The 26,525-nt window shown below is 42.8% G+C and overlaps 1 protein-coding gene across 2 annotated transcripts in view; it reads right to left on the bottom strand.

Annotated features, from left to right (window-relative positions):
• Nucleotides 1-26,525, bottom strand: part of DENND1A (DENN domain containing 1A) — a 493,337-nt gene that overhangs the window by 219,626 nt on the left and 247,186 nt on the right. For both annotated transcript variants that reach the window (XM_029062896.2, XM_029062894.2), the window contains exon 10: nt 18,807-18,907. In XM_029062896.2, the coding sequence (XP_028918729.1) occupies nt 18,807-18,907 (101 nt within the window). The remainder of the gene's footprint in view (nt 1-18,806; nt 18,908-26,525) is intronic.

The following is a 26,525-nucleotide window of genomic DNA, read 5'->3' on the forward strand; positions in this document are numbered from 1 at the left end:
CTGTGATTTGTGCAAATGCAAATTTTAACAATTATTTTTTACATTGTCATCATTTGCCCAATAAACCACAAAAGCTCCTCCGAATCCATTACAATTTTCTCTGCAAACACACTAAATACATATTCAGACAACTTAAAAAAACAACATACCTGACCTCTCTATGCTGCAAACATGTATTTTGACAAACTTGTGCAGTTTCTTAAAACAATATCTAGTAGGGGCATTTGTAGTCTATGAGACTTCAGAGGCTCTTAAGAGTTTTACAGTTCTTTCTCGTTGAGAAATATATTGATGGCCCATGTCTTATATATATTATTTGGCCCATGTCTTAGCTGACCTCTGACTAAAGTATGTTTCTGCATTTCCCTAGGAGGAGTCACTTCTAAAATTCACCCTTCCATTTTGTCGGGGGTAGTTTGGGACCTGCGCAGTACAACAGAATCTGTTTGCTTGCATTTAATACTCAATAACCTTTGTTAAACATTTTCTTTGCACAAAGCACTGTACTAAGTGCTGGGAAGAATAAGTGGACATGGATACAGACAAAGACTCCGGGCCACAACAAGTTCATTTGGACTGAGATACGTGGAAAAATTAAAGTCACATAACTCAAAAACTCCAAGAGTAAAAGGAACAAATAATTACAGCTTGCTCTTGCATATTCAGACTCCTCACCATTCCAAGCAGGGCCAAACTCCCACAATCATTCTGGGATTTCACCCCAGAGGGAAACCCCAGGTGCTTTTCCCGATTATCTGTTGCCCAACACTAGTAGATTTGGCAGTGATTGGGAAATGGAAAGTCATCCCCAATGAGTCAGATTAAAATGTCAAATTTGGCCAAAAAAATGAACCCCAAAATGGGCAATATTGATCCAGCCTGCCAAACCAATTCTCCCTACAGAGGAGGGCGCTATAACACAGAGTAGGTAAGAACCGAACAATGATTCTATGGCAAGCAACGTGCTGGTATGAATATGGATACTGCACCCTTGTTAATGGCTACATATCGCCCATTCGTTATGAATGCATTTTTACAATTTGTTTAATTCCTTTCCTCCAGCTAATGAGAGACCTCTTAATTATGTTCCCCCGAGGTGGGCAGCTACTAATTGGAAAAGAGTCAGGTGAAATAAAAGAATTCTGGCTGCTCCAAAGCATAAAATACAGCCATCTAAGACAAAAAGGAAAAGAATCTCCCTGACATTGGGAAGGTACATAGCTTACGGCTGCCCAGGGATTTGTGAAATTTCACTCAGTTTTTCTCATAAAAATGAATAGTTAGCATAACAATTCACACATCATGTTATTTTACACATCTTATCTCAGACACAAAACAGCTTCTTAACAAAATACACTGATTAGTCAACCGGCTCCTGTGAACCTTTCGCCTATTCATTATTCTTAAAGAAAAGGCAAATCTTGAACGGGACTTTCTTGGTTTACATTTTAAGGCTGCCAATAGAAGCAGAGGACAAAATAGCAAATTTTCTTTTTTGGATTTGAAGGTTCTTTTATAAATGTGGGGCTGGGGTGGGAGGAGGGGATGGGGTGAGGGGGAGGGGAAAGGTATTGGCAGAATGAGGAGGAAAACTTCTGAGTCCTTCTAATCTTTACAGTTGAAGGGGCTTCATCATCTTTGCTCTGCGCCTTTCAGGGAACCCAAGATAAATCAAATCAGCAAGGACTAGCAAAGAGGGTTGCATATAAGCAGACCTATAGGCCTCATGCACAAGATCAAACGTAAAAGCTGCAAGGCCTAGTGGAAAGAGCACCGCCTTGGGAGTCAGAAGACATGGGCTCTAATCCTGGCTCCATCATTTATCGGCTGTGTGACCATTTGGCAAGTCACTTAACTTCTCTGTGACTCAGTTACCTCAACTGAAAAATGGGGATTAAGACTGTGAGCCCCATGTAGGACAGGGACTGTGTCCAACCTGATTACCTTGTATCTACCCCAGCACTTAGAACAGTGCTTGGCATCTAGTAAGTGCTTAACAAATACCATAATTATTATTAATTATTATTATTATTGTTAGAAGCCATGCAAACAGAACTTCCAAGAGTGGTGATCTGTCCAGCTGCTTCCATAACTTAAAACTCATCATATCGATCTGCATTCCTTTCCCACCTGAACCTTAGCCTCCAGGATATTCCAAGGAAGGAGGAAAGGAGGAAGAGAAGTCTTTCAGGCTGCTTTTATTGCGTGTTCTGGGTTGGAGTGATCTCCATTTACACAGATGAGGGAACAAATGCATTGTTCATATACTTACAAAGTTCAAAGCACAAAAACAATGGTCATCTCCACTTGACTAAGGTTTAAGTTGAGATGCACTAAGTCAACCTAGTGGCTGGACACTATTAATGTAAGGGGGAATCAAAAGTCTCTCTCCAAACTACCTGCTTGTCTGCTGGCTTGAAAGTAGAGGGACCTATTACCTATTTTATTATCAATTTCATTGGAGAACACATGATCCAGGAAGAGCCACTGGCTCTATGATCACATATGCAAAGCCCAACTGGAATTCCCCAACTCCTTTCTGACTGGAATACCCCAGTTCCTTTCTGTCAGGAGGCAAGGAAGCATAATTAGCCTTTGCTACATACTCAGCCCTGCAGCTTACCTGACAATTCAAAATGCTGAGAAAAAGTTGTAAGGGACTCATCCAAAACCAAAGAAATAGAAAATACAACTCTTCCTTGTTTGAATAACACACAGATTTTTTTTAAATTTCCCTGGACAACAAGAGAGATGAAAAAAGGTAGAACTATGTCACGAACTGAGGAAACAACAGCCACAGCACTTATGTGCATAGCCATAATTGATTTATTTTAATGTTTGTCTTCCCATCTAGACCGTGAGCTCACTGTGGGCAGGGAATGTGTCTTCCGACTCTGTTATATTGTACTTTCCCAAGTGTTAAGTACAGTGTTCTGCACACAGTAAACACTCAAGAAATCAACTGATTGATTGACATGACTAGGATAGAAAGTGTTTTCAATTTGTCTGGTTTCCACTCCAAGAACTTTCCAACTCTTGAGAAAACAAGAGGTTAGCTATAAATTGAATTGAAAGGGTAATGGACCATTATGGTGGGGTGTGCAGGTGGGCTAAGAGAGGTCAGAAAAGGGTGTGAACCATAGAGGGGAAAAGTACAAAAACAAAGAGAAAACAAGGAAGTTTTAAGGGAAAAATACAATGGTTCCAAGTGGGCTTCAGGGGTTAACAAGATCAACAGCCAATGCATCAACACAGCTTGTAAGTCGTCAAGCTACGCTGATCCCATGAATAAAAAATAAGCGACAAAGAATATATTTTCTGTAACACTGATCATTTCCCAATTCTAGACACGTGGATCACAACGCACACTTATCTAGGAGGATAGGGGAAAGAGAGGGCAGTGCCCTTCTGTGTGAGACTTGATGACTCTGACAGAAAAAACACAGGGGAAATGATTTACAAGAGCCTGCTTTATGAGGTCTTCTTGCAGCAGGCACTGGGCTCAACCCAAAAGAAAATGGGGGACTGGAGAAGAATGAATAGGAAATGGAGATAACGTCTCAAAAAAAAAAAAACAAAACCTGAGGGGGTCAACATCAAAGTACACCCCAACCAGCTCTTTCTGACTTTTTCAAGCTAATGGAAGGAAGCAGACTCAGAAAAATTCAGGAAGGGCTGTACAGCAAAGACCCTTCCACTGAAAGTTAATCATAGTAGAAAGGTCATGTGACAGAGTCCTTACTGACTCACAAAAGTTTAAAAGGGTTTCAGGAAGTTCCACTGAGGGGGACAAGAAAGTGCCTGGTATGGCATAGGTGGAAATAGAAACCAGGTAGGATAATCAACATGATGGAACATAACATAAGGGCCAGAGATAAAAGTACAATACAGTGAGCATTAATGTTCTGGAAAGCAGTCTTTCTAAAGACATTTGGGAAGAAAAGGGTGAGAGATAAGGAACTCTTTTGATGTGCCTGCCCAATGGGAATGAATTACACCTCATTTAATTTTCCCAAGGATATAATACTTTCAGTTAGCTTTCACACTCTTAAAGCATACACTCACCAAGCCTAACTAACGATTGTGTGAGGTGAGGGTAGGGTGGAATGTTGTGGGTTGGTGGTCATCCTGAACAGTTGTTACTGGATAGGAATTTAAAAAAAAACTCTAGGAACAGCATGGCTGACAAAACTAAGATTGGGAAGAGATTTTCTAACCGCCCCGTCCCCCGCCCCCAAGTTTTTCAAAAGTTCAGTCCCTGCCTCAGAGATACAACCTTGGTTGGTCATAGAAACCAAGATACTTAACTTCTCTGTGCCTCAGTTCCTTTATCTGCAAAATGGGAATTCAATACCTCTTCTCCCTCCTACTTAGGCTATGAGCCCCATGTGGGGCCAGATTATCTTGTGACTACCCCAGCACTGTGGCCTAGCGGATTGGGCAGGACTCTGGAAGTCAGAAGGTCAGGGTTTCTAGTCCCGACTCTGCCACATATCTACTGTATGACTTGGGCAACTCATTTCACTTCTCTATGCCTCAGTTACCTCATCTGTAAAATGGAGATGAAGACCATGAGCCCCATGTGAGGCAGGGACTGTGTCCAACCCGATTTGCTTGTATCCACCCCAGTTCTTAATACAGTACCTGGCACATACTAAGAGCTTAACAAACTCAAACTGTTTGGCCTTGGGAAAGTCACTTAACTTCTCTGTACCTCAGTTACCTCATCTGTAAAATGGGGACTAAGACTGTGAGCCATACATGGGGCAACCTGATTATGTCTTATCTACCTTTGTGCTTAGAACAGTGCTTGGCATAGCATAAGTGCCAATTATTATTATTAGTATTACATTTATTATTATCGTTATTACAGTGCACACAATAAGCTCATAGTAAGCGCTTAACAAAAACCACAGTTTTTATTATTAGTAGTACCAGATCTCAATCTCCTACTACAACTCAACCCATGCACTTCGCTCCTCTAACACCAACCTTCTCACTGTATCTCAATTTTGTCTTTCTTGCTGCCAACTCTTTGCTCACATCTTCTCTCTATAATGTTAATAATAATAATAATGTTGGTATTTGTTAAGCGCTTACTATGTGCCGAGCACTGTTCTAAGCGCTGGGGTAGACATACGGGAATCAGGTTGTCCCACGTGGGGCTCACAGTCTTAATCCCCATTTTACAGATGAGGGAACTGAGGCACAGAGAAGTTAAGTGACTTGCCCACAGTCACACAGCCGACAAGTGGCAGAGCTGGGATTCGAACTCATGAGCCCTGACTCCAAAGTCCGTGCTCTTTCCACTGAGCCACGCTGCTTCTCTCTGGCTTGGAACACCTACCCCTTTAACATGTGACAGTCCTACTATGTCCCAGCACTCAGTACTTAACAAAGCCCATTTTGGGCAGGGATTGCCTCTCTTTATTGATGAATTATACTTTCCAAGCACTTAATGTAGTGCTCTGCACACAGTAAGAACTCAATAAATATGATTGAATGAATGAAAAAATTAATAAACAAATAACAGATATACACATAAGTGCTTTGGGCCTGAGGATGGGGTGAATGTCAAGTACTTAAAGGGTAATAATAATTATGGTATTTGTTGAGCACTTACGATGTGCCAAGCACTGTTATAAGCACAAGGGTAGATAGGAGGTAATCAGGTTGCCCCATGCATGGCTCACAGTCTTAGTCCCCATTTTCCAGATGAGATAATTGAGGCACAGAGAAGTTAAGTGGTTTGCCCAAGGCCACATAGCAGACAAGTGGCAGGGATGGGATTAGAACCCATGTCCTCTGACTCCAAAGCTCATGCTCTTTCCACTACACCACACTGCTTCCATTGGCGACGCAGATGGAAAAGAGATTAGGGGAAGTGAGGGTTTAGTCAGGGAAGCCCTTTGGCAGAAATTGATTTTAATAAGGTTTTCACAGTGGGGTGGGGGAGGCAGTCTGTCATATATAAAGAAGCAGCAGTGTGGCTTAGTGGAAAGAGCACGGGCTTGGAAGTCAGAGGTAGTGGGTTCTAATCCCAGCTCCACCACTTATCAGCTGTATGACTTTGGGCAAGTCACTTAACTTCTCTGAGCCTCAGTTACCTCATCTGGAAAATGGGGACTAAGACTGTAAGCCACACATGGGACAACCTGATTACCTCGTATTTACCCTTGTGCTTAGAAAAGCGCTTGGCACATTAGAAGTGCTCAACAAATACCAAAATTATTATTATTATTCTAAAGGTGGACAGAGTTCCAGGCTCGAGGAAGGATATGGGGAAGGTGACACTAGCAATATAGATAAGATCTAGGAGTGAAATATGCAGCCTTAGTTGTATTAGGAAACCAGTGTGGTAAAATTGGAGGAGTGACCGATACTAAGAAGGTTCTCTTTGATGTGGAGGTGGATGGGCAACCACTGGAGGTTTTGAGAAGTGGGAAGCTGTAGACTGAACACTTTGTTAGAGAAATGATTCAGGCAGCAGAGTGAAGTAAGAAACAGTGTGGGGAGAGACAAGAGGCAGGGAGGTCAGCGAGGAGGCTGATGCACTAATCAAGGTGAGCCATGGTAAGTGCTTGGATCAGCATAGTAGCAGTTTGGATGGAGAGGAACCGGGGTATTTTAGTGATGTTGTGAAGGTATGATGTTGCGAAGGTCAAACTAACAGGATTTAGTCAGAGATTGAATATGTACTGAAATGAGAGAGATGAGTAAGGATAACTCCAAGATTATGGGCTTGTGAGACAGGGAGGATGGTGGTGCTGTCTACAGTGATGGGAAAATCAGGGAGAGGACAAGGTCTGGGTGGGAAGGTGACAGTTCTGTTTTGGACATGTTAAGTTTAAAGTGTTAGCAGGACACAACACATTAACATTCCTGCAACATGCCCAGAGGAAGAGCTCTACGCAGGTTGGATCTAAATCTGAAGGTCATAAAGTCACTTAAACAGAGGAAATGGAGACTCTGGATTTGAACGTCTCACCTTATTTTAGCTGTGGATACGGATAAAGCCAGGGATCATTTACCCATCCTGTCCTTCTGAGAAAAATTAATTGGTTTCAACCTTTCCTGGTACCATTATTGCAATCCCTGCCCTAGTCAGAATTATCTCGTCTTGGAAATTGATTTATGGACCAGATTGGAGATGCAGTTCTTGTAGGAGGCAAAGTAGCAGATTCATTTGTATGAGAAATTTTGGGGTGCTACAGTTAACACTACTTTGCTCGAGGACATCCTAAGTCTTAAGATTAGTCACCAGGAATCTGCTGTGTGGAACTGTTTCACACAAAACCTCAGGGACAAAATAGGCCATCTTTATAGGTTGCACTTTTTCAGAAGCTTTGAGTGATTTTCACAAAAGTGATATTCATCACCTCTGGGATCCGAACGTGTTAGTCTTGTCTGTGGACTACGGTGGCATTGTTATTCTCGATGGTAAGGGTAACCCACAGTCGAGATGCCACGCATGCTATCAACCTCCTTTCCCAAGCCAGGGTGACAAATAACTCTTAACTAGAATGGGAACCAGCAGCACATGTTTTTAAATATTCATAAAGGCTGGAAATGTCTCCCTCCTTTCGTTTTCACTACCATCTGCTTTTGTTTCATCTCTTTTCATTCTTCTGCCACAGCTGCAAATGAAAACAAGCACACAATAATGAAAGTTAAATTAAAAAAAAAAAAAATAAAAACAGTCTGAAGTGTGAAAAATCAGAGAAGGATTCTAGGGCTCTTCCCTGGGCACTCCTGGGCATCCAAAGAAAAAGCAGAAGCTACGCCTGGCACCTCTCAATTTGGTGACCTAAGTCTCCTCTCCAGGTTCACAAGAAAGGGAGAGATTTTAAAAAGTTCATTCAGGAACCATTTGCGCACACCCCAGTTGAGACCAAATTGATTTATTCAGACAATTACTGTCTGGGATTACCACTCTAATTAAAGTTCAGTCAGACTAGGCTAATCATCAGTTGTTGTTTTGGTTAAGCGTAATTAGAGCCTTCCTAATAATTATAGGTTTAAAAAAATCATATTTTTGAACTGATCTGCCAGTTCCTGGAACTTCGTGGAAGCCCCCTCCCCAAGCGCGGTGAGACATAGTCCCTCGAGCCCTGCTCAACAGCTCTCCATTTCTTGGGGTCCATCCGCTTCCCATGTGTTTGCTTTGTCCCACACCTGGACTCCCAGCAGCAAGTCTAGCCTTAGCCCCCTTTAACAAATCTGTGTCAGGAAGACAATGAATTCTTAATCTTCAAACCCAATGCAAAAAGCTCTTGGTGGCCCACACCATGTTCTGAAAACTCAGAGCAGCATGTACCTGAAGAAAAACCGGTGGCAGCAGCAGCCTTCATGTGTTAATTACACATGCGAAGCCTATTATGCATAGAAAAGGCACCTGCTGGCAGTGAAAATGACTAGAATCTGCCCTTCCTGTGCAGTGAGTAAATTGAAGGTTCATTTCTACAGCAGATAATAGTTTTCAGATTCCAATTCGTGTATCCCCTACATGGGAATATACTTAACATTTACATCATCTGCAGAGGAACAAACCTCCTTCAAATTTACATGTTTCCAGCTCCTAGCACTTCACGTCAAATGCTAGTTATCCCTGCTGGTTCTTTGCATGGTGGCACTGCAGAGGTTTAAGCTTCAATGGGTGGGGGGGGGAGGGGAAGTTCCCAAGAACAATATAATCAAGTTATTAGCCTAGACTCAAATTTCATAGCATTTGGACACGGGGACTGAAGTAATGGCAGTTAGCCAAAGGTGATTAAATTAAGTTTTGATTTGATTATGTTTCCATCACTAGTGGTCATTTATTTCATTTATCTTATATTTTCAAGTTTCTAAGCGCATTCAGACCTCCACTGAATTATAAATGCCTTGTGGTTAAAATGCATATATATATATATATATATACACACACACACACATATATATATATATGCACACACATACACATATATATATATATATATTTCAACTCTTCTTTAATGAAAATAAAGAGCCTGAAAAACACCAAGTTTCCAGCTTCTGCCATAGCCTTTGAAAGCATGCTGCCCTGCAAATAAAAAAGGCACAAGATTTTTCTTGGTGGCAATTGTAGGATTACCACGGTGCATCTTTCCCAAGCATTATCTAGTACCTAGTGAGGTGGATTTTTGAAGCACGTAATCAGTGAAAAAGATCAAGAAGAATCCTTGCTAGCCTATCAAAATCTAATGCTGCTAGATACATGGACTCATCGTCAAATGTTGTTTAAGATCATGTAACAAAGCAGATACGGTCAGAACTTTCATACCCACATTTCTAGTAAATAAGGTTTTGGGGTTTAAAGCCACCATTCAAGATGTAGTAGGCAGGGTTCAGTTTCATCAATTCTTTCCCTGAAGATGGGAGGTTACTTGTTTATTTCGATTTTGTCTTCTTTTTATTTTGTCTCAGGTCTCAGTGGAAAACAGTTATGAAGGAAGAGTGATCAGGTGCTAGGAAAATAGCAAGAAAATTCCTAGGGATGTCTCAAGTAGGAAAAATAATAACCAGTAGGGTTTTTTTGTACTAAATTTGCTTTATGTTAAGCATGGGTCAGCAACCTTTTGTGCAGAAGAGTGCAGCAAAATGAAACCTTTGAGAAGTTGGTACACAAGAGACAAAATATGATTCATGGTCCCGTCATATGACAGCAACATCAATATGTAACTCTTTACAGCAAAATGTGATTACAACATTGCATTGTGCGACTGCTTTATAGGAACAGCTTTTGTGGCCAGTGGGAAAGGACAAGGGAGAGGAGGAAGAGGGAGAGAAGGAAGGGGAAAAGGGACAGGGGAAGAAGAGATGGGGCAGAGGAAGAGGAGACAGGGCAGAGGAAGGAGATGGGGATGGGGAAAAGAAGAGGAAAAGACAATGGGTAGAAGAAGAGGGGACAGAGATGGTCAGAGAAAGAAGAGACGGGGAGAGGGCTGAGACTGGCAGAGCACGGTGTATTTCCCCTTCTGTCTCTTTTCCACACCCCAGAGATGCAAGAGGGCAGTGCCCATTTGGCCAAGCACAAGCAGTAGAGGAGCAACATCTCTCTTGCCACCCAGACACACCAGTGCAGTTCAGGCACACCCCCACCCTCAGGATCCCAAACACACACAAAAGGGCTGAAGCAAGGTCTCTGGATGTGTGTGGATCCTCTTCTCCCCAGCTCAGAGCAGGATACTGTCAATTCCCATCTAGTGTCAGATACAAGCTTCACTTGTGCTGCTCTGGAACTGTGGGAGGGTGAGGGCTTCCTGGGGCTGAAAGGTGGGTGTCGGAAAATCCCACTTGCCATCTCCTCCTCTCCTGCCAGCAGCAGCCATGACTTCCCCCTACATCTGGAGCCTCCTTCTCACCCAGTTCAGAAGGCCTGCCAACACAGCCCGCATTGGCCTTCAGAATGGGTGGTAATTGATCTCTATAAAGGGGCGGGAACTCCCTCCCTAGGTTGAGGATTTTCCCTCGGCAGAGCACAGGAGTGGGCGGTCAGAGAGGTCTGGATCTGACCCCACTCCAGGGCCACCCTGTGAGAGTCCCAACTGAGTAAACTGCTTACTGCTGATGACAGGTGCTCCAGAAGGCTTCCTTTTGCGGATTCATTCATTCTCTCTCCCTCTCAACCCCTCTCTCTTGCTCCCTCCCTCATCCCCAGCAACAGAGTGCTAAAGGGGGCCTGTGGTCCCAGACATTCTAGGTTTCAGCTGTGGGGCCTGTATAGATGTGGTACTGCTCCTTGCAGGGTGTTTGGCCCTATTGTAGGATTGACTGTAGCAAATGCTTACCATTTTCAGAAAAGAAGCAGTGACTAGACAGTGATTAATACAGAAAACACTAACTTCATTGGTAGGCTCTGATGGTTCCTTATCATTATCAGTGTTTGAGTGTCTAATAAATGCTTGGGAATAATAATAATAATAATAATAACAGTATTTGTTAAGCACTTTCTATGTGCCAGGCACTGTAACTAAACACCGGGGTGGATACAAGAAAATCGGGTTGGACACGGTCCTTGTCCCACAGAGGGCTCACAGTGTCATTCCCCATTTAACAGATGAGGTAACTTAGGCACAGAGAAGTTAAGTGATTTGCCTAGGGTCACACAGAAGACAAGTGGCAGAGCTAGGATTAGAACCCAAGACCTTCTGACTCCCAGGCCCACGTTCCATCCATTATGTCATGATATACAATCAAACTCGCTCTGGTCAGGGAATGTGTCTGCTAACTCTGTTGTATTGTACTGTCCCAAGTACTTAGGATGGTGCTCTGCACAAAATAAGCACTCAATAAATACCACTGATTGATTGGAGCAGACAATAAAGTCCCCAAACACCTTACACTCTAATAGGGGAATGAGCCCTTGTTTCCTTTGGTTGATTTTTGAAATTTCCCCAAAGCAAGAAACAGACTATAGAACGGCAGCAGCACCAAAAAAAGGCAGAATTGCTTATTTTGGCCCTTTAATTTCTTGTTATAGATATTGCTTATTCACGTACACAGGGGTAATTTAAAGCTGTTCAGATTTATGGACAGGTTTTACCTGAATATTCAGTGATTTTTTTGGACACTAAAGACTGTGCATACACTTATGGCTTCTTTCCTCAAGTGTCGAACTGTAACTTCACACTTGAGCATACGGTAGAGGTACAAATAAAAGTACAGTTAGTTCTTCCATTATGCATGTTTTCACTACACATTTTGGCTAGACCATGCCAGCAGAATTTGGTAACATTCTCCTGACAATGTGCGTTTATCTGCATATAATGGGGCATGGTGTTGGAAGAAACGGTTGTGCACATGTGGGGGGCGTTGGACACATGGTGAGTACTACGAAGTACAAGGTGAGTTTTTTGTGATGAGGGGTTCTGCAGTCAATCGATGGTATCTATTGAGTGCTTACTGTGTGCAGAGCACTGTACTAAGTGCTTCAGAGAGTATAATACAATAAAGTGGGTAGACATGTTCCCTGCCCACAAGGTGCTTGCAGTCTAGAAAAGGAGACAGACATTAACGTAAATAAAATATGGATATGCACATAAGTTCATTCAATTCATTTAATCATATTTATTGAGCGCCTGTGTGCAGAGCACTGTACTGAGCGCTTAGGTGCTGTGGAACAGAGGTTAGGGTGAATAACAAGTGTTTAAAGGTACAGCTCCAAGTTCATAGTTAATGCAGAAGGAAGAAGAAGCAGGTGAAAAGAGGACTTAATGGAGGAAGACTTCTTGGGGGAGATGTAATTTTAATAAGGCTTTGAAGATGAAGATTGTAATTGGAGGGGGAGGGAGATCTAGGCCAGAAGGAGGGTGGCCGTTAGGGTCAGCAACTCGATAGGTGAGACCAAGATACAGTGAGTAAGTCAGCGTTAGAGGAATGAAGTGTGAGAACTGTGTTGTAAGAGGGAGAGTGCTGATTGACAACCTTATGGCCGATGGTAACGAGTTTCTGCGTGTTGCAGCAGTGGAAGGGCAACCACTGTAGGTTCTTGAGGAGTGGGAAATATGAACTGAATTGTTTTTTGGAAAAGTGATTCAGGCAGCAGAGTGAAGTATGGACTAGAGAGGGAGAAACAAGAGGCAGGGAGGTCAGTGAGGAAGTTGATGCAGGCGTCAAGACTTGGATCAGCACAGTAGCAATTTTGGGGGAGAGGAAAGGAAGGAGTTTAGTGATGCAGTGAAGGTAAAATCAACAGGACTTGGTGACAGATTAAATATTTGGTTGAATGCAAGAGATAAGTCAAGGATAATGCCAAGGTTACAGGCTTGTGCAACAGGAAAGATCGTGGTGGTGTTCATACTGATGGGAAAGACATGGAGGACAGGGTTTGGATGGGTAGGTAAGGAGTTTTGTTTTGGAAATGTTTAGTTTGGGAGGTCAGTGGGACAACCAGGTAGAGATGTCCTGAAGGCAATATCAACTCACAAATTTTAGGAGAACTGATTATATTTCTCAGTCCAGTTCTCAAAACTTCTAGTTATCCGATCACATATTTCAGCCCACCAACTGAACGCAACAAAATCAAACCCCTGGAAGGAGATTTGGACTAGAAGGTGAGTAAGAAATTGAGTTTTACAGCACATATTACCTAGGTGGTAATATGATACATGATACACCTCGAGAGTCATGTTTAGGAAAAGTCCTACTCTCCCTTCCCATTACACAAGTGTAAATATCAAGATGACAATGGAATGCTACTTAAACCCTAGGAACACAGCATCCAAGTAGACTCTCTTCAGTTCGTTAAATGAAATTATACCAGGATTAATCTGCCATCCTATCTTCAAAACAATCCCAGGGCAGCCTCAACACTAAAGAGCAGCTACACTCAAAATTACATTGGTTGCTGGGAATACCTTGCAAGGTTAACCCGAATGTCAAGAAACACTTATATCAAATGCTAAAACCTAGGAATGAGCTTAATCAACATGAGAAATTTATAAAAAGGGCTAGAAGGAGGAAGTCCAGGCTAGCCCACTCTGAGGAGAACAACAACAACAACAACAGAAACAAAATCTCATCTTACAAGTCAAAGAGAGGAAAAGTGAGTAGAAAGGAGTGATTTACAATAAATAAATTAAAACTGAGTTAATACACACTCATACAACAGAACATCCAGCAGAGCCCCACAACAGGAGAATACCATTTGCTTCAGACTGCCCAGAGATCTTTGTCATTTCCTTCTGCTCCGATGCCAAATGTCATGACTCTACAGAGCAACTGTCTGATTGCTTATGTCCTTCAAACTTAAACGGGCACGTATTCGGAATCACTAATAAAATGCGGGAGAGTTATAATGTGATTTCAAAATCTCGGAGAAAATAAAGAGCCAAATTCTCCCCTTGCTAAGGTGGAGGTTTGAGTTGATTTGTTCTAGCAAGCAATCAATCCACCAGTGGCATTTACTGGGTGCCTACTGTGTGTACAGCACTATATTAAGCACTTGAGAGTACAATAAAAGAGTTGGTAGACACGATCCTTGGCCACAAGGAGCTTAGAGACTACAGGGGGAGGGAGAGAGACAAAATCAATTATGAACAGGGAAAATAGTAGAGGAAAGGGATATGCACGTAAGTTTGGCAGGGCTGGGGGGGTGTATCAAAGCACTTAAGGGATAGACAGCCAAATGCAAAGGTGATGCAGAGGGAAGGGCAAGCAAACATGTCACCTAGCACTTGGGTAACCATCCCACTCACCCATAGCACTCATGAGCGTACCTTTATAATATATTGCTTCCCCTTAGCAATAATTTATTTTGGTATTCACCTCTCCTGGTAGACTGTACGGTCAAGGAAGACCTCTTGGAGGAGATGTGACTTTAGGAGGGTTTTGAAAGTGGAGAGAATGGTGAACCGTCAGCTCGAAGGGGCAGGGAGTTCCAGGCCAGAGGAAGAATATGGACAAGCGGTTGGCAGACATATATATGGACATGCAGGGTGGTGGGGGACCACAGGTACTTTTTGCTTGATATCCTTATACCTGAGGGAACTCAAATATTTGTGGAGGTTCAGCCAGGGCAATAGCTGTTAATTCTGCTTTGAATGTAGCAGGTGCAGCTCTTCCCCACGATAAATTTTCAACATGGCTTAAACAATCCAGTGGGAGGAAGAGGAATGAGTGGCAGCACAGGAAGCTACCTTCCCAAAAGCAATTCTCTGCTTCAGTGAGACTGTGGCAGAGAAGCTGGGGTGGCTTGCAACATTACTGGGAGGTGGTAGATCTGAGTCCTGGATGATCTATGGAAAGATCATGAGAAAGAGCTATGGTCTCAACCCATGTGTGTGTGTGTGTGTGTGTGTGTGTGTGTGTGTGGTGTAAATGGGAGAGAAGATGGAGAAGAAATAATGATAAAAGGACCCCTCACGCCATCCTCTCCACTCTCTCCTGTCAAGTGCGGTCTGTAGAACCCTCACTCCATCTTGGGAAAGTTTCCCTCCATCCTTTAAATAAACATTTGACGGATCACTAGGTGGAAAAATTAGGTTCTTCCAACTGTCTTTTGGTGCCTCTGTGGGAAGCCAGAACCCTAGGCTACATGGACCATTCATTTGCTTAGTAACACCATTACTGATCGTCTAGCAGGGGTTGTTCTTCTCTCTAGGTTTCCCAGTTGTGCCCTGCTGTCCCGTTGGAAGTCTCAGAAGGGACAGTTGGGTCAAACAGTTTAATTCAAAAGAATCAGTGAATGTATAAGGAAATAACTTTCTTAAAAGAGCCAAATGCTGTTACTAATGCCTTCTTATATTCAGGAGAAAAATGCCTGTTTCAGTAATCAGATGTCAAAAATGATTGTGATGGCTCATTTCTTTCTCTTCCACCTGACCTTCTTGACTCCCAAAGGGTAATTACTGTCCATGAATTCACTCTGAGGGATAATATTCTCTCACTAAATTCCACTGCCTGACACTAGAGTTGCTTGGAGACGATCTATACAAACAAGTCCGTACTGGAGGACAGAAGTTGTACAGATTCAAAATGGACATTTATCAGTCAGACACACACAGTTCCGCTCTAGTAGTTTATCCAAATCAACTGGGAATGGGATTGTCTGCAGTCACATCAGCTCCAGGGATTTAATTTCCAAAACTAGCATACAAAGAGAAAACAAGTGGTTTGGGTCATGAACTTGTTATACTAGTAGTAGCATTTATTAAGCACCCACTTGGGGTGGTGCTCTGTATTAGCCTTTTAGAAAGTAAAGAATAAAGAAGTCATATGTTCCCATGGAGGAGACAACCACAAAAAATTAACAAAAGTATCAAATTTTTAAAACTGACCACACATAAATATGTGCTGAGTGTGTATGTACACCTATATTAAGTAGTTTCCCTTACCTAATGATAATAATTATGATTTTTAAGTGCTAACTCTGTGCCAGGCACTAAAACTAATTGCTGGGGTAGAGACAAGATAATCAGATTGGACACAGTCCCTGTCCCACATGGGCTTTCAGCCTTAATCCCCTTTTCACAAATGAGGAAGTTGAGTCACAGAGAAGTTAAGCGACTTGCCCAAGATCACACAGCAGACAAGTGGACGAGCCGGGATTAGAACCCAGGTCCTTTGACTCCCAGGCCTACGCTCCTTCCAATGGTCCATGTTCTTATAATTTATTTTAATGTCTGTCTCCCCGACCTAGATTGTAAAATCCTTGAGATTAGGGACTGTGTCTGCTTACTCTACTGCTCTTTCCTGCTTGTTTAGTTCAATGCTCTGAACAGAATAAGTGGTCAAAAAATACCACTGACTGACTAACTGTATAAATAAATCCATAAGTGCAAGAGACGGCTGAAGGGATGACATGCCCTACAGTGCTGGGAAACTGATTTGGGAAAGTTTGTTGAAGGAGGTGGGATTTTACAAGGTCTTTGAATGTGGTGAAATCTGTGGCAACAGCCTTATTGTTTAATAATATTTGGAAAGTGGGGAGTAAGATTGTGAGCCCTATGTAGGACAGGGACTACAAAGGACTTCTACAAAGAGGCCAATACAAGGTAGGTATCTTGTATCTACCCCACTGCTTAGAACAGTGCCTGGAATATAGTAAGAATTTAACAAATTCCATTTTTTTTAAAAAGTAGTAATATTTATTGATGATCAACTGTGTGAGAAGCACTTTGGACTGGCGTTAATAGAACAGCAAAAGCAGAACTTAATGTGACAGCTTATTAGGCAATGGGCAGAGGATCTGACTTTCCCATCACTGTAGATGTCACCACCATCCTTCCTGTCTCATAAACCTGTAACTTTGGCAATACCTTTGATTCCTCTCTGCAATTTAATCCAAATATTCAATCCATCACTACATCCTGTCGGTACCACCTTCACAACATAGCTAAAATTCACCCATTCCTCTCCATACTATCCTGCCTGGATTACTGCATCGGCTTCCTTGCTGACATCCCAATCTCCTGTCTCTTCCAACTCCATACTTCACTCTGCTGCCCGGATCATTTTTCGACAAAAACATTCAGGACATGTCACCCTGCTCCTCAAAAAACTCCAGTGGTTGCCCATCCACCTCTGTCTCAAACAAAAACTCCTCACCATTGGCTTTAAAGCACTCCACCACCTTGCCACCTCCTACCTCATTTTTCTTCTCTCTTTTTTCTTCTCATTTTTCTTCTATAACGCAGCCCACACACTTTCTTCCTCTAGTGCTAACCTTCTCCCTGTGTCTCGATCTCATCTATCTCATTACTGATCCCTAGCCCACATCCTGATTCTGGCTTGGAACACCCTCCCTCCTCAAATCTGACATTTACTCTCCCTCTCATCAAAGACTTATTGAAGGCACATCTCCTCCAAGAGGCCTTCCCAGACTAAGCCCCAACTTTCCTCATCTCCCACTCCCTTCTGGATTGCCCTGACTTGCTCTCTTTGCTACTCCCCTCTCTCAGCCCCACAGCACTTATGTACATATCTGTAATTTTATTCATCTATATTGATGACTCTCTCCCCGCCTCTAAAATATAAACTCACTGTGGGCAGAAAATGTGTCTGTTAATTGTATTGTACCCTCCCAAGAGCTTAGTTGAGTGCTTAGAACAGTGCTTGGCACAAAGTAAGCATTTAACAAGTATTATTATTATTATTACAGTGTTCTGCACACAGTAAGTACTCAATAAATACAACTGAATGAATGAATGAATGAATGAAAGTTCAGGGGTGCCACTTAACTCATGTGACCATGGGTATATCACTTAACCTGTCTGTGTCTCAGTTTCTCCACCTGCAAAATGAAAGCTCCATTTGGGTTTTTGTGCCTTGAATGAGAATTAATGAGACAGTGGATATAATAATAATAATTGTGGTATTTGTTAAGCACTTACAATGTGCCAAGCAACGTTTTAAGCACTGGGGTAGATACAAGATAATTGGATGGCCACTGTCCCTTTTCCACATGGGGCTCACAGTCTTAATGCCCATTTTACAGATGAACTGAGGCACAGAGAAGTTAGGTGACTTCACCAAGGTCACAAGCAGACAAGTGGGAGAGCCAGGATTAGATCACTCTGATTCCCAAATAAAAGAACATTATACTCAATTTAATAACATAAGGATTGTGTTCTTGAGAAGTCCCACATTACGGAAAACTTGTGCTATGTACTTATTCATTCCATGCACAAGCAATTGAGTAGAGAGTATGGCAAGCCAAGCCGAAACAGGCTCACATTGGCAGAAGAACGTTCCCTAATCAGGTTGTTGCCAAAATGCATACAGAAGACATGTACTACGGCACAATGATCGTCCTCAAAGGTAGTGCGATTATTTCAAATCAACAGTTTCGAATCCAGGAATCAGTTCAGATCAGGGCGGTTTTCCTGCCAGGCCTCCCAGCATCCTGACATAGAGGCAAATTGAGCTGGAAGTGGTTTGCCACCTGAACTGCCCTGATTCATATCCAAGGGCCCTCTGGTTGTTTGGAGGCAGATTTCCCACGGCAGCCAGGGAAGCAAGGCCTGGCAGGTAGTCTTCTTCTCCTTTGCCCTCAGGAAGGACATGGATTAATCAGGGGTGGGGGCAGTGAGGGCAAGTGTGGGCTACCAGAATGACTTCTCCCCTCACATCCTGGCCCCTGGGCAAGTGAGGGGGAGGAATGGAAAAACAGTAAGGGGGAGAGGGAGAGTGTTGGGGGGGCAGGGAGCTGATGCCAATCCAGCACCCTTTGTTTCCTACTTTAGGAATGAGGCCCTTGATTTTGATTGCCACCCACTGACTTTGCAGGGAATTCATTTGCTAGTTATAATGAAACCAACATTCAAAATGACAATAGGCCACCTTACCAGCAGTAGTCCAAAAGATGTGGGGGTAGAACAGGAATGTAAACATGTTGCCAGAACATTGGGTAGAGCATAGCTGCAGACCCATGGATGCAGGCCGTTAACTGAAAAACAAGAGGGGAAATAAGATAATAAAAATTCTGACTTGATAACAAGCAGAAATAAAAACATAATTTGGGCTTCACCACAAAACATCAAAAACACAGTTTATCTCCAAAACACAGTTTATCTCCCCTCACACACCACCCTTCCCCCTCCTACCTCACCTTGTTTTTCTCCTTCTACAACCCAGACCACACACTTCGCTCCTCTAGTGCTAATCTTCTCACTGTGCCTCGATCTCGCCTATCTCACCACCGACCCGAAGCCTACATCCTGCCACTGGATTGGAACTCCCTCCCTCCTCAAATCTGACAATTACTCTCCCCCAACTTTAAAGCCTTATTGAAGGCACATCTCCTCCAAGAGGCCTTCCCAGACTAAGCCCCACATTTCTTCATCTCCCACTCCCTTCTGGGTAGCTCTTACTTGCTCCCTTTGCTCTTCCCCCATCCTAGCTCCATAGCACTTACATATATATCTGTAATTTTATTTATTTATATTGTTATCTGTCTCCATGCCTCTAGACTGTAAGCTCACTGTGGGCAGAGAATGTCATTGTTTATTGTTGCATTTTACTTTCAAGTGCTTAGTTCAGTGCTCTGCACACAGTAAGCTTTCAATAAATACAATTGAATGAATGAATGAATACAAGCAACCAGGAATATGGCAACAGGGCTATTTCATTTCTCAACAGAGTACACCTGCTGAATTCAATTTAAAAAATATATGTACCTGGCAAGATTCTTTTCCAAAATGACCTCAGAAACTTTGGAAAGCTCAGTGATAATGACTAGCAGTATATCTAAATTAAATTTTTGGAATATAAAAAAATATTTGGGAAAAAGTAGATAGGCCTCTACTGGATAAGAATAGAGTAATGGAATGGAAAAAACTTCAAAATATGGAATTCCTGGGTGAGTGCTGTGGTCCAATGAGTGATATTTTCCCTCCAACAATGGAAGCTTATGATGGTTTCTCCTTGTTATCCACTTCTCAAATGAGACATGTATGGTTTAACTTCTTCTCTCTATCTCTCATTTTCCTTTCGCCCAAAACACAGTTAGTTTTACTATCCCTGGAATCCTGGATGGAATTCTGGCTAGTTTATCTAAAAACTATCCCTCTACTAGGAAGGAGGAACCCAGATGGGTAAAAGCCACTGCAGATTTGTGTTTTCCTGTTTCTCCAACATACAGGTAGTTTAGGTCCAGCTCATTTGGAAGTTACTGAATGGCACTCACTGGCAGATGGCATTTGAACAGAGAGAGCTGATCCCAGCCCTGATTAGGAGTCTTGAGAGTTACTCAACACAAATATCTTTACTGGACTTTAGTGATGATTTTTCAGTGAACATTGTTTGCCAACACCAGGATTGCCCCCACTTTGTCTTCTTTCCCCACATTTAGCATCCTCCAAATCAGAACTGAACCTACCAAGGCCTTCCATGAGCTTTAGACGCTTCTGAACAGCAAACCAATGCTGTTCTCCTCAAAGAACTTTTCTAACTTTGGAGGCAAATGAATCAATAGAAAATAGCTCATTCGTACTCTCCAGGTGTTTCACGGCTCAGTCTCCTATCCAGTCCCCACCCAGCGCCCCACTCCCACTCCCTTTTCAGGGCATGTGAGTCTAACAATCTTAAAAAAAAATAACAAAATCAGGATGAATTTTTGATCTAAGAAAGGTAATGATAGCAGCACAAATGCCACAAACTGGACCATGAATCATATCCTATCCAAGGAGTTAAGACTGAGACTCTAACTCCAACTGCTCCAGCACTAAAAGGTGGTGGGTTTTTTTGCTTTTTTGAATAAAAACGGCCTGGAAAATTAACCCCCAGGAAGAGTAAAAACTCATCAGGAGTGTATTTGTAATTCTCTTTAAGGGGATCTCTTCTACAAAGAGGCCAATACGAATTTGTAAAGCAGAACTAGATTAACCTAAATTAACTAGCAAGTGATGTTATGTATTAATAGCTCTCTAACCTTTAATACATTATGAAGCTGAGTGCAAGAGCCATCCTGTCTCTCTTCTCTTCCAAACACTTAGCTTTAAGAATGTCACTAAAGCCTATGATTTCTAGATAGTTGCAAAGAATCAGCTTCCCTTTCCCTTTGTACAAAAATACATGGAAATGTCTGAGACTAAAAAAATCACCTCTTTCAAGAAATCATTAATGGAATATAGTATTATAGTAACAATGATACTTTAGTTATCATGGATCAACAAAAACCAACATAGAGTAAAAATCACAAGAAAATGTCAAGAAAAATGAGAAAAGAATCCATCTATCAAAAACAAAAATCTCCCATGATTAATAGAAATAGTCAACAGCATTTCTGTGATTTTTCTCTTTTCATGTGTTTTTAAATAACATTTACTACTAGGTTATGACCAAATCAAATTGCTCACAGTCAGTTTCAGATATTTGGCTGCCCTGAGGCTGGAAAAAAATTGTCCATTCTATGTGGCTTCATTATGCACAGAACCCCAGGCACACAACATATGGCATCAAATGGAACTCTTCCTGTATTCGCATATATACTTCCTGAGAGCCCTCCTAACTTATCCCCCATGCTCGAGGGCCACCATATTGACCTCCTATGCCCACCCCTGTTCACAAAGCTACCGTTTCCGACTTGAGCAGAGGGAGGCAGGGCACATTCACATTTTCAACCATGGCTACACCACATCCCCCCACTCGGTGATTCTGCTTCTTCCCTCACTGTGGAGGAGGAGGGCATGGAGTAGAACAGAAGCCCCTGGTAGAGGCAGCAATGGGTTCCCCTGGTCAGAAAGTTGGCAGAAGAGTCCGACTGGACCTATTTCAAAAACAGAAATATAAAAATATGGAAAAATCCTGCATCTGCGTTATCATTGCAAGACGCTGAAGGAGGACACGGCACAAATCCGTGGCCTCTACTGCCAATCAGGCAAAGGCACCTATTGGGTGTTTACTGTGTGCAGAGCACTGTACTGAGCACTTTGGAAAGTACAATAAGACAGTTGGTAGATGTGATCTTTACCACAAAGGGCTTACAGTTTATAGGCGGCACATACATTAAAGTAGATTAGGGATAGGAGAATTAGTACAGTACAGCATAATAACATAAGTACTTGGACACTCACCCCAACCCTACAATACTTATGTAAATATTCTTGTACTGCACTAGTCGATATAGAAGGTAGGGCAGAGAGGGGAAATAAAAGGCTTGGTCTGGGAAAGCCTCTTGGAGTCGATGTGATTTTAGGAGAATTTCAAATATGGGGCGAGAGATGGACTGTTGGATATGAATGGGGAGGGAGTTCCAGGCCCAAGGGAGAATGTGGGCAAAGGGTCAGTGGTAGGAGAGATGAGTTGGAGGTACAGACAAGGGAGGGATATGTCCATTGCATTGCTATGGGTCAGAGATGACTCGACAGCATAAGACAAGACAAGGAAGAGGTTCTGTTTGATGAGGTGCATCGACAAGCACTGGAGGTTTTTGAGGAGTGGGGAGATATGAAATATGATCTGAGCATTAGAGTGAAGTACAGACTGGAGAGGGAAGAGATAGGATGTAGGGAAGACAGGATGAGGATACAGTACTCAAAGCAGAAAATGATGAGTGTTTGGATCAGCATGATAGCAGTTTGCATGGAGAGAAAAGGGTTGATTCTAGAGATGCTGTGAAAGTAAAACTGATAGGATTTCATAACAGATTGAAAGTGTGGGTTGAATGAGAGAGACGAGTCGAGGATAATGCCAAGGTTACTGGCTTGTGAGACAGGGAGAGTTGTGGTGCTGTCTACAGTGATGGGAAAGTTGTGGAGTGGACAGAGTTTGTGAGAGAAGAGGAGGCGTTCTGTTTTGGACATGTTAAATTTGAGCTGTCAGTAGTACATTCAAGTAGAAATGTCCAGAAGGCAGAAGGAAATGCAAGACTGCAGAGAAGGAGAGAGGTCAGGGTTAGAGGCAGATTTGGGTGTCATTTGCACAGAGATGGTAGTTGAAGTCATGGGCGCAAAGGGGAATGAAAACTAAACCTCAAGGCACTCCCACAGTTAGAAGGTGGGAGGCAGAGGGGGAGTCTGGGAAAAAGACTGAGAAGGAGCAGTCAGAGAGACAAAAGGAAACCAGGTGAGGATAGTATCAGTGAAGTCTAGGTTAGATAATGTTTCCCAGAAAAGGAGGAAGTTCACACAGTGTTGAAGTCAATAGAAAGGTCAAAGAGGATTGAGTAGCAGCCACTGGATTTAGAAAAAAGAGGTCAATGGTGACCTTAAAGAGGACCGGATCTATGAAGTGGTGATCATGGAAGCCAGACTGATGAGAGTTAAGGAGAGAACTGGAAGAAAGGAAGTAGAGGCAGCAAGTGTAGACAACACACTCAATGAGTTTATAAAGGAATGGTAGGAGGGAGATGAGGCAATAACTGGAAGATGCAGTGGGGTCAAGAGAGGGTTTTTTTTTTTGGATGGGGATACATGGCAAGCTTGGAGGTAGTGGAAAAGAAGCCATTCAAAAGTGAGTAGTTGAAGATGGCAGATGAGGGAGAAGAAGGGAGGGGACAACTGTTTTGATAAGGTGAGAAGGAATGGGGTCATTAGCACAGGTCGGTGGGGAGAATTTGAGAGGAAGCGGGAGATCTCCTTTTGAGATACTGCTGGGAAGGATGGGCGAGTCAAAGAGGGGGCTGGAGGAGGAAGGGACTGTAGAGGAGCAGAGGACAGTTTAAGGGGAGCACGTCTAAAGGTTTCAACTTTATCATCGAAATACGTGGTCATGTCTTTAGGGGCAAGAGATTGGGAGGGTGCAGGGAGACACGGGGTTTGAGGAGGGAGTTAAAAGTCTGAAACAGCTGTCATGAGCAATGAGGATGAGAGTCAATAAGGGTGGAGAAGTAGTGCTGCCACGCAGAGAAGAGGGCAAAATTACAGCAGGTGAGAATGAATATGAGATGGACAAGGTTGGTCCAGGGCCTGGATTTCTGCCAGCAGTGCTCTGCAGTTCTTGTGCCAGAATGGAGGAGGCATACCTGTGGAGCGGATCCACGGCTGTACAAGATCGGCCAAGGGACAGGGAAGTGAGGGAATTGAGTTCAGTTGAGAGGGTGATGTTGGGGATGTGGATTTGTGTGTTGAAAGAAGGTACATTGGGTATGGAATCCAGGTGGGGCATGATGACTTTAGAAAATTGGATGGGGTCAAAAAAGCGGAAGTCTCCATGGGAGAACAGGACACAATTGCAGGGAGGGGGAGTGTGGGAATGAAGTTAAGTCAGGAAGTTGTGGCCAGAGAGTGGAAAGTCAGAGTCGGTGAGGTTAAAGATTGTGCAGTGAATAGAGATGATGGGTTTGAGCGTGTGGCCAAGGTGAGGAGTGGTTGAAGTTGGTTGGATCGGGAGGTTGGTGAAGGTGACTCAGTGAAAGTGATGAGTGAAAGGAAGCAGTCAGCAGATAGGGCTTTGGGAACATTCACGGGGATGCTGCTGGTGCAGTTTAGGGCAAGTCCACTTGAGTACAGACACCCCCAAACACATCCTTGCCCACCTTTCCTGCTTCCCCCAAGAGAGCAAACCCCACCAGGTATCCTGTAATTGAATCAAGCCCCTCCCTACTACCTCCAGGGTCTGAAGCTAACAGCCCTCAGAGCTCCATGCTCCCCAAATCAAACAACTCTCTGCTATCCTTGTGCTTAAGTACATAAAAAAATAAATGAAAAACCAACTGCAGTCATCTTTGAAGGACTGGGGGGTTGGGGTGCTGAGGGAAGCAGTGAAGTAGAGAATCTTGAAGTACAGAAAACTAAAGATTGCAATGCACATGCAGTACAAAGATGACTGCAACTGTATATATGTATGGTGGCCATCGCTATGAGGTTTCTGGTGTGTGCACTATCTTGAATACCCCAAACAGTGGCCATTTAGGGAAGATCAGGTGGCACACTGCTTCTATCTTTGCTGCATGACAGCCCGAGGCAACCATTTACCTCCCTTAAAGTCTGACACCACCCCTAAAAATATCACACGCTCTATAGGTGCATATGATCTCTTGTCCCTCTCATCATGATTAATTTTGTTATATGTTAAGTGTTTATTACATGCGAAGCACTGTACTAAGCACTAGGGAAGACAGAAGATAATCTGGATAGACATAGTCCCTGTCCCACTAGGGACTCACAGTCTAAGTAGGAGGGAGTAGGATTTAATCCCCATTTTACTAATGAGGAAACTGAGGCATAAAGAAGTTAAGTGACTTGCAGAGTAGGCAAGTGACAGAGCTGGAATTAGAAGCCAGGTTGTCTAACTCCCAGGCCCATGCTCCTTCCACTAGGCCAAGCCGCTTCTCATATACAGGAATTAAGAGGTTGTAAATCAAAGATTTGCAGGACCTCTAAAAGTATTCTCGGTACAACTGGGGCATATTGTGAATCTTTAATTCAGAATCACACTTTGTGGGAAAAAAAAGAAAGACGTGTAAAATTTGCCTGAAGTCATTAGTCGTGATGATATTCATCAGAAAGCATTATCAACCCCATTTAATGTCACCCCAATAGAGTATCGTCTAAAACAATCAAATGCTCTAGGACCATAAACAAAACTAGACAGATCATATATCCAAAAGCTAGTTTAGCCAACAAGTTCTGAAGCCAGCATGCAAATTGTAGAGGCAAAAAAACCCTCTGCTTGACTCTGAACTGCACTTTTCAAATTATGTCAGAAAAGAGAGAGAGAGAGAGAGGTGTGGAAAATACTACTTTCATCAGTGAGACTTAATTCAACCCCAGTAAAAATTCAAGTCAATTCCAGAATTCACTTCACTTCAGACTACTGTCTAGAGAAAATGTTTGAGCAATAAAAATTATTCAATTTCGAGTGAGTAAAGTTAGGTAAGTCCCTATATGATTTAAGCCTTATTAAGGTCACATCTCCTCCAAGAGGCCTTCCCTGATTAAGCCCTCTTTTAACCAGCTCCATCTCCCTTCTGTGTTGTCTCTATGCTTGGATCTGTGACCTTTCATACTTAATTTCATATCTATGAATTATCTTATAAATTATTTATTTATAGTAATGTCTGTCTCCCACCGACTAGACTGTAAACTCGTTGTGGGCAGAGAATGTGTCTACCAACTCTCTTGTATCGTACTCTCCCAAGAGCTTAGTACGGTGTTCGGCACACAGTAACCACTTAATAAATACTGATAATCTATGGCAAGTGCTGAGCAGTGAGCAGTAGCCCCAGCTTTCAGGTCCAACAATGGAAACTGATGCAGCACTCCATTCCCCTTGCCAAGATCTCAAAATGAAAGCTTGGCTAGATACAGTCCCTGGCCCATACGGGACTCATAGTCTGAGTAGGATTGAATCCTCATTTTACAGATGAGGAAACTGAGGCACAAAGAAGTTAAGTGACTTGCCCAAAGTTGCAGAGCATGCAAATGGCAGAGCTAGAATTAGAAACTAGGTTCTCTTACTCCCAGGCCCATGCTCTTTCCCCTAGGCCAAGCTATTGATGGCCTCTAGAGATGCCTGGTCCTGTTCCTGTTCCTGAGCATTTTTGAGAAAAATTCTGCTCTCCAGAGGCCAACTGGGAGATAGAGTTTATAAGCTTTTCCATAGATTTGACCACATCCCAAACC

This window comes from Ornithorhynchus anatinus, chromosome 4 (genome assembly GCF_004115215.2).
Source record: "Ornithorhynchus anatinus isolate Pmale09 chromosome 4, mOrnAna1.pri.v4, whole genome shotgun sequence".
NCBI lineage: Eukaryota > Metazoa > Chordata > Mammalia > Monotremata > Ornithorhynchidae > Ornithorhynchus > Ornithorhynchus anatinus.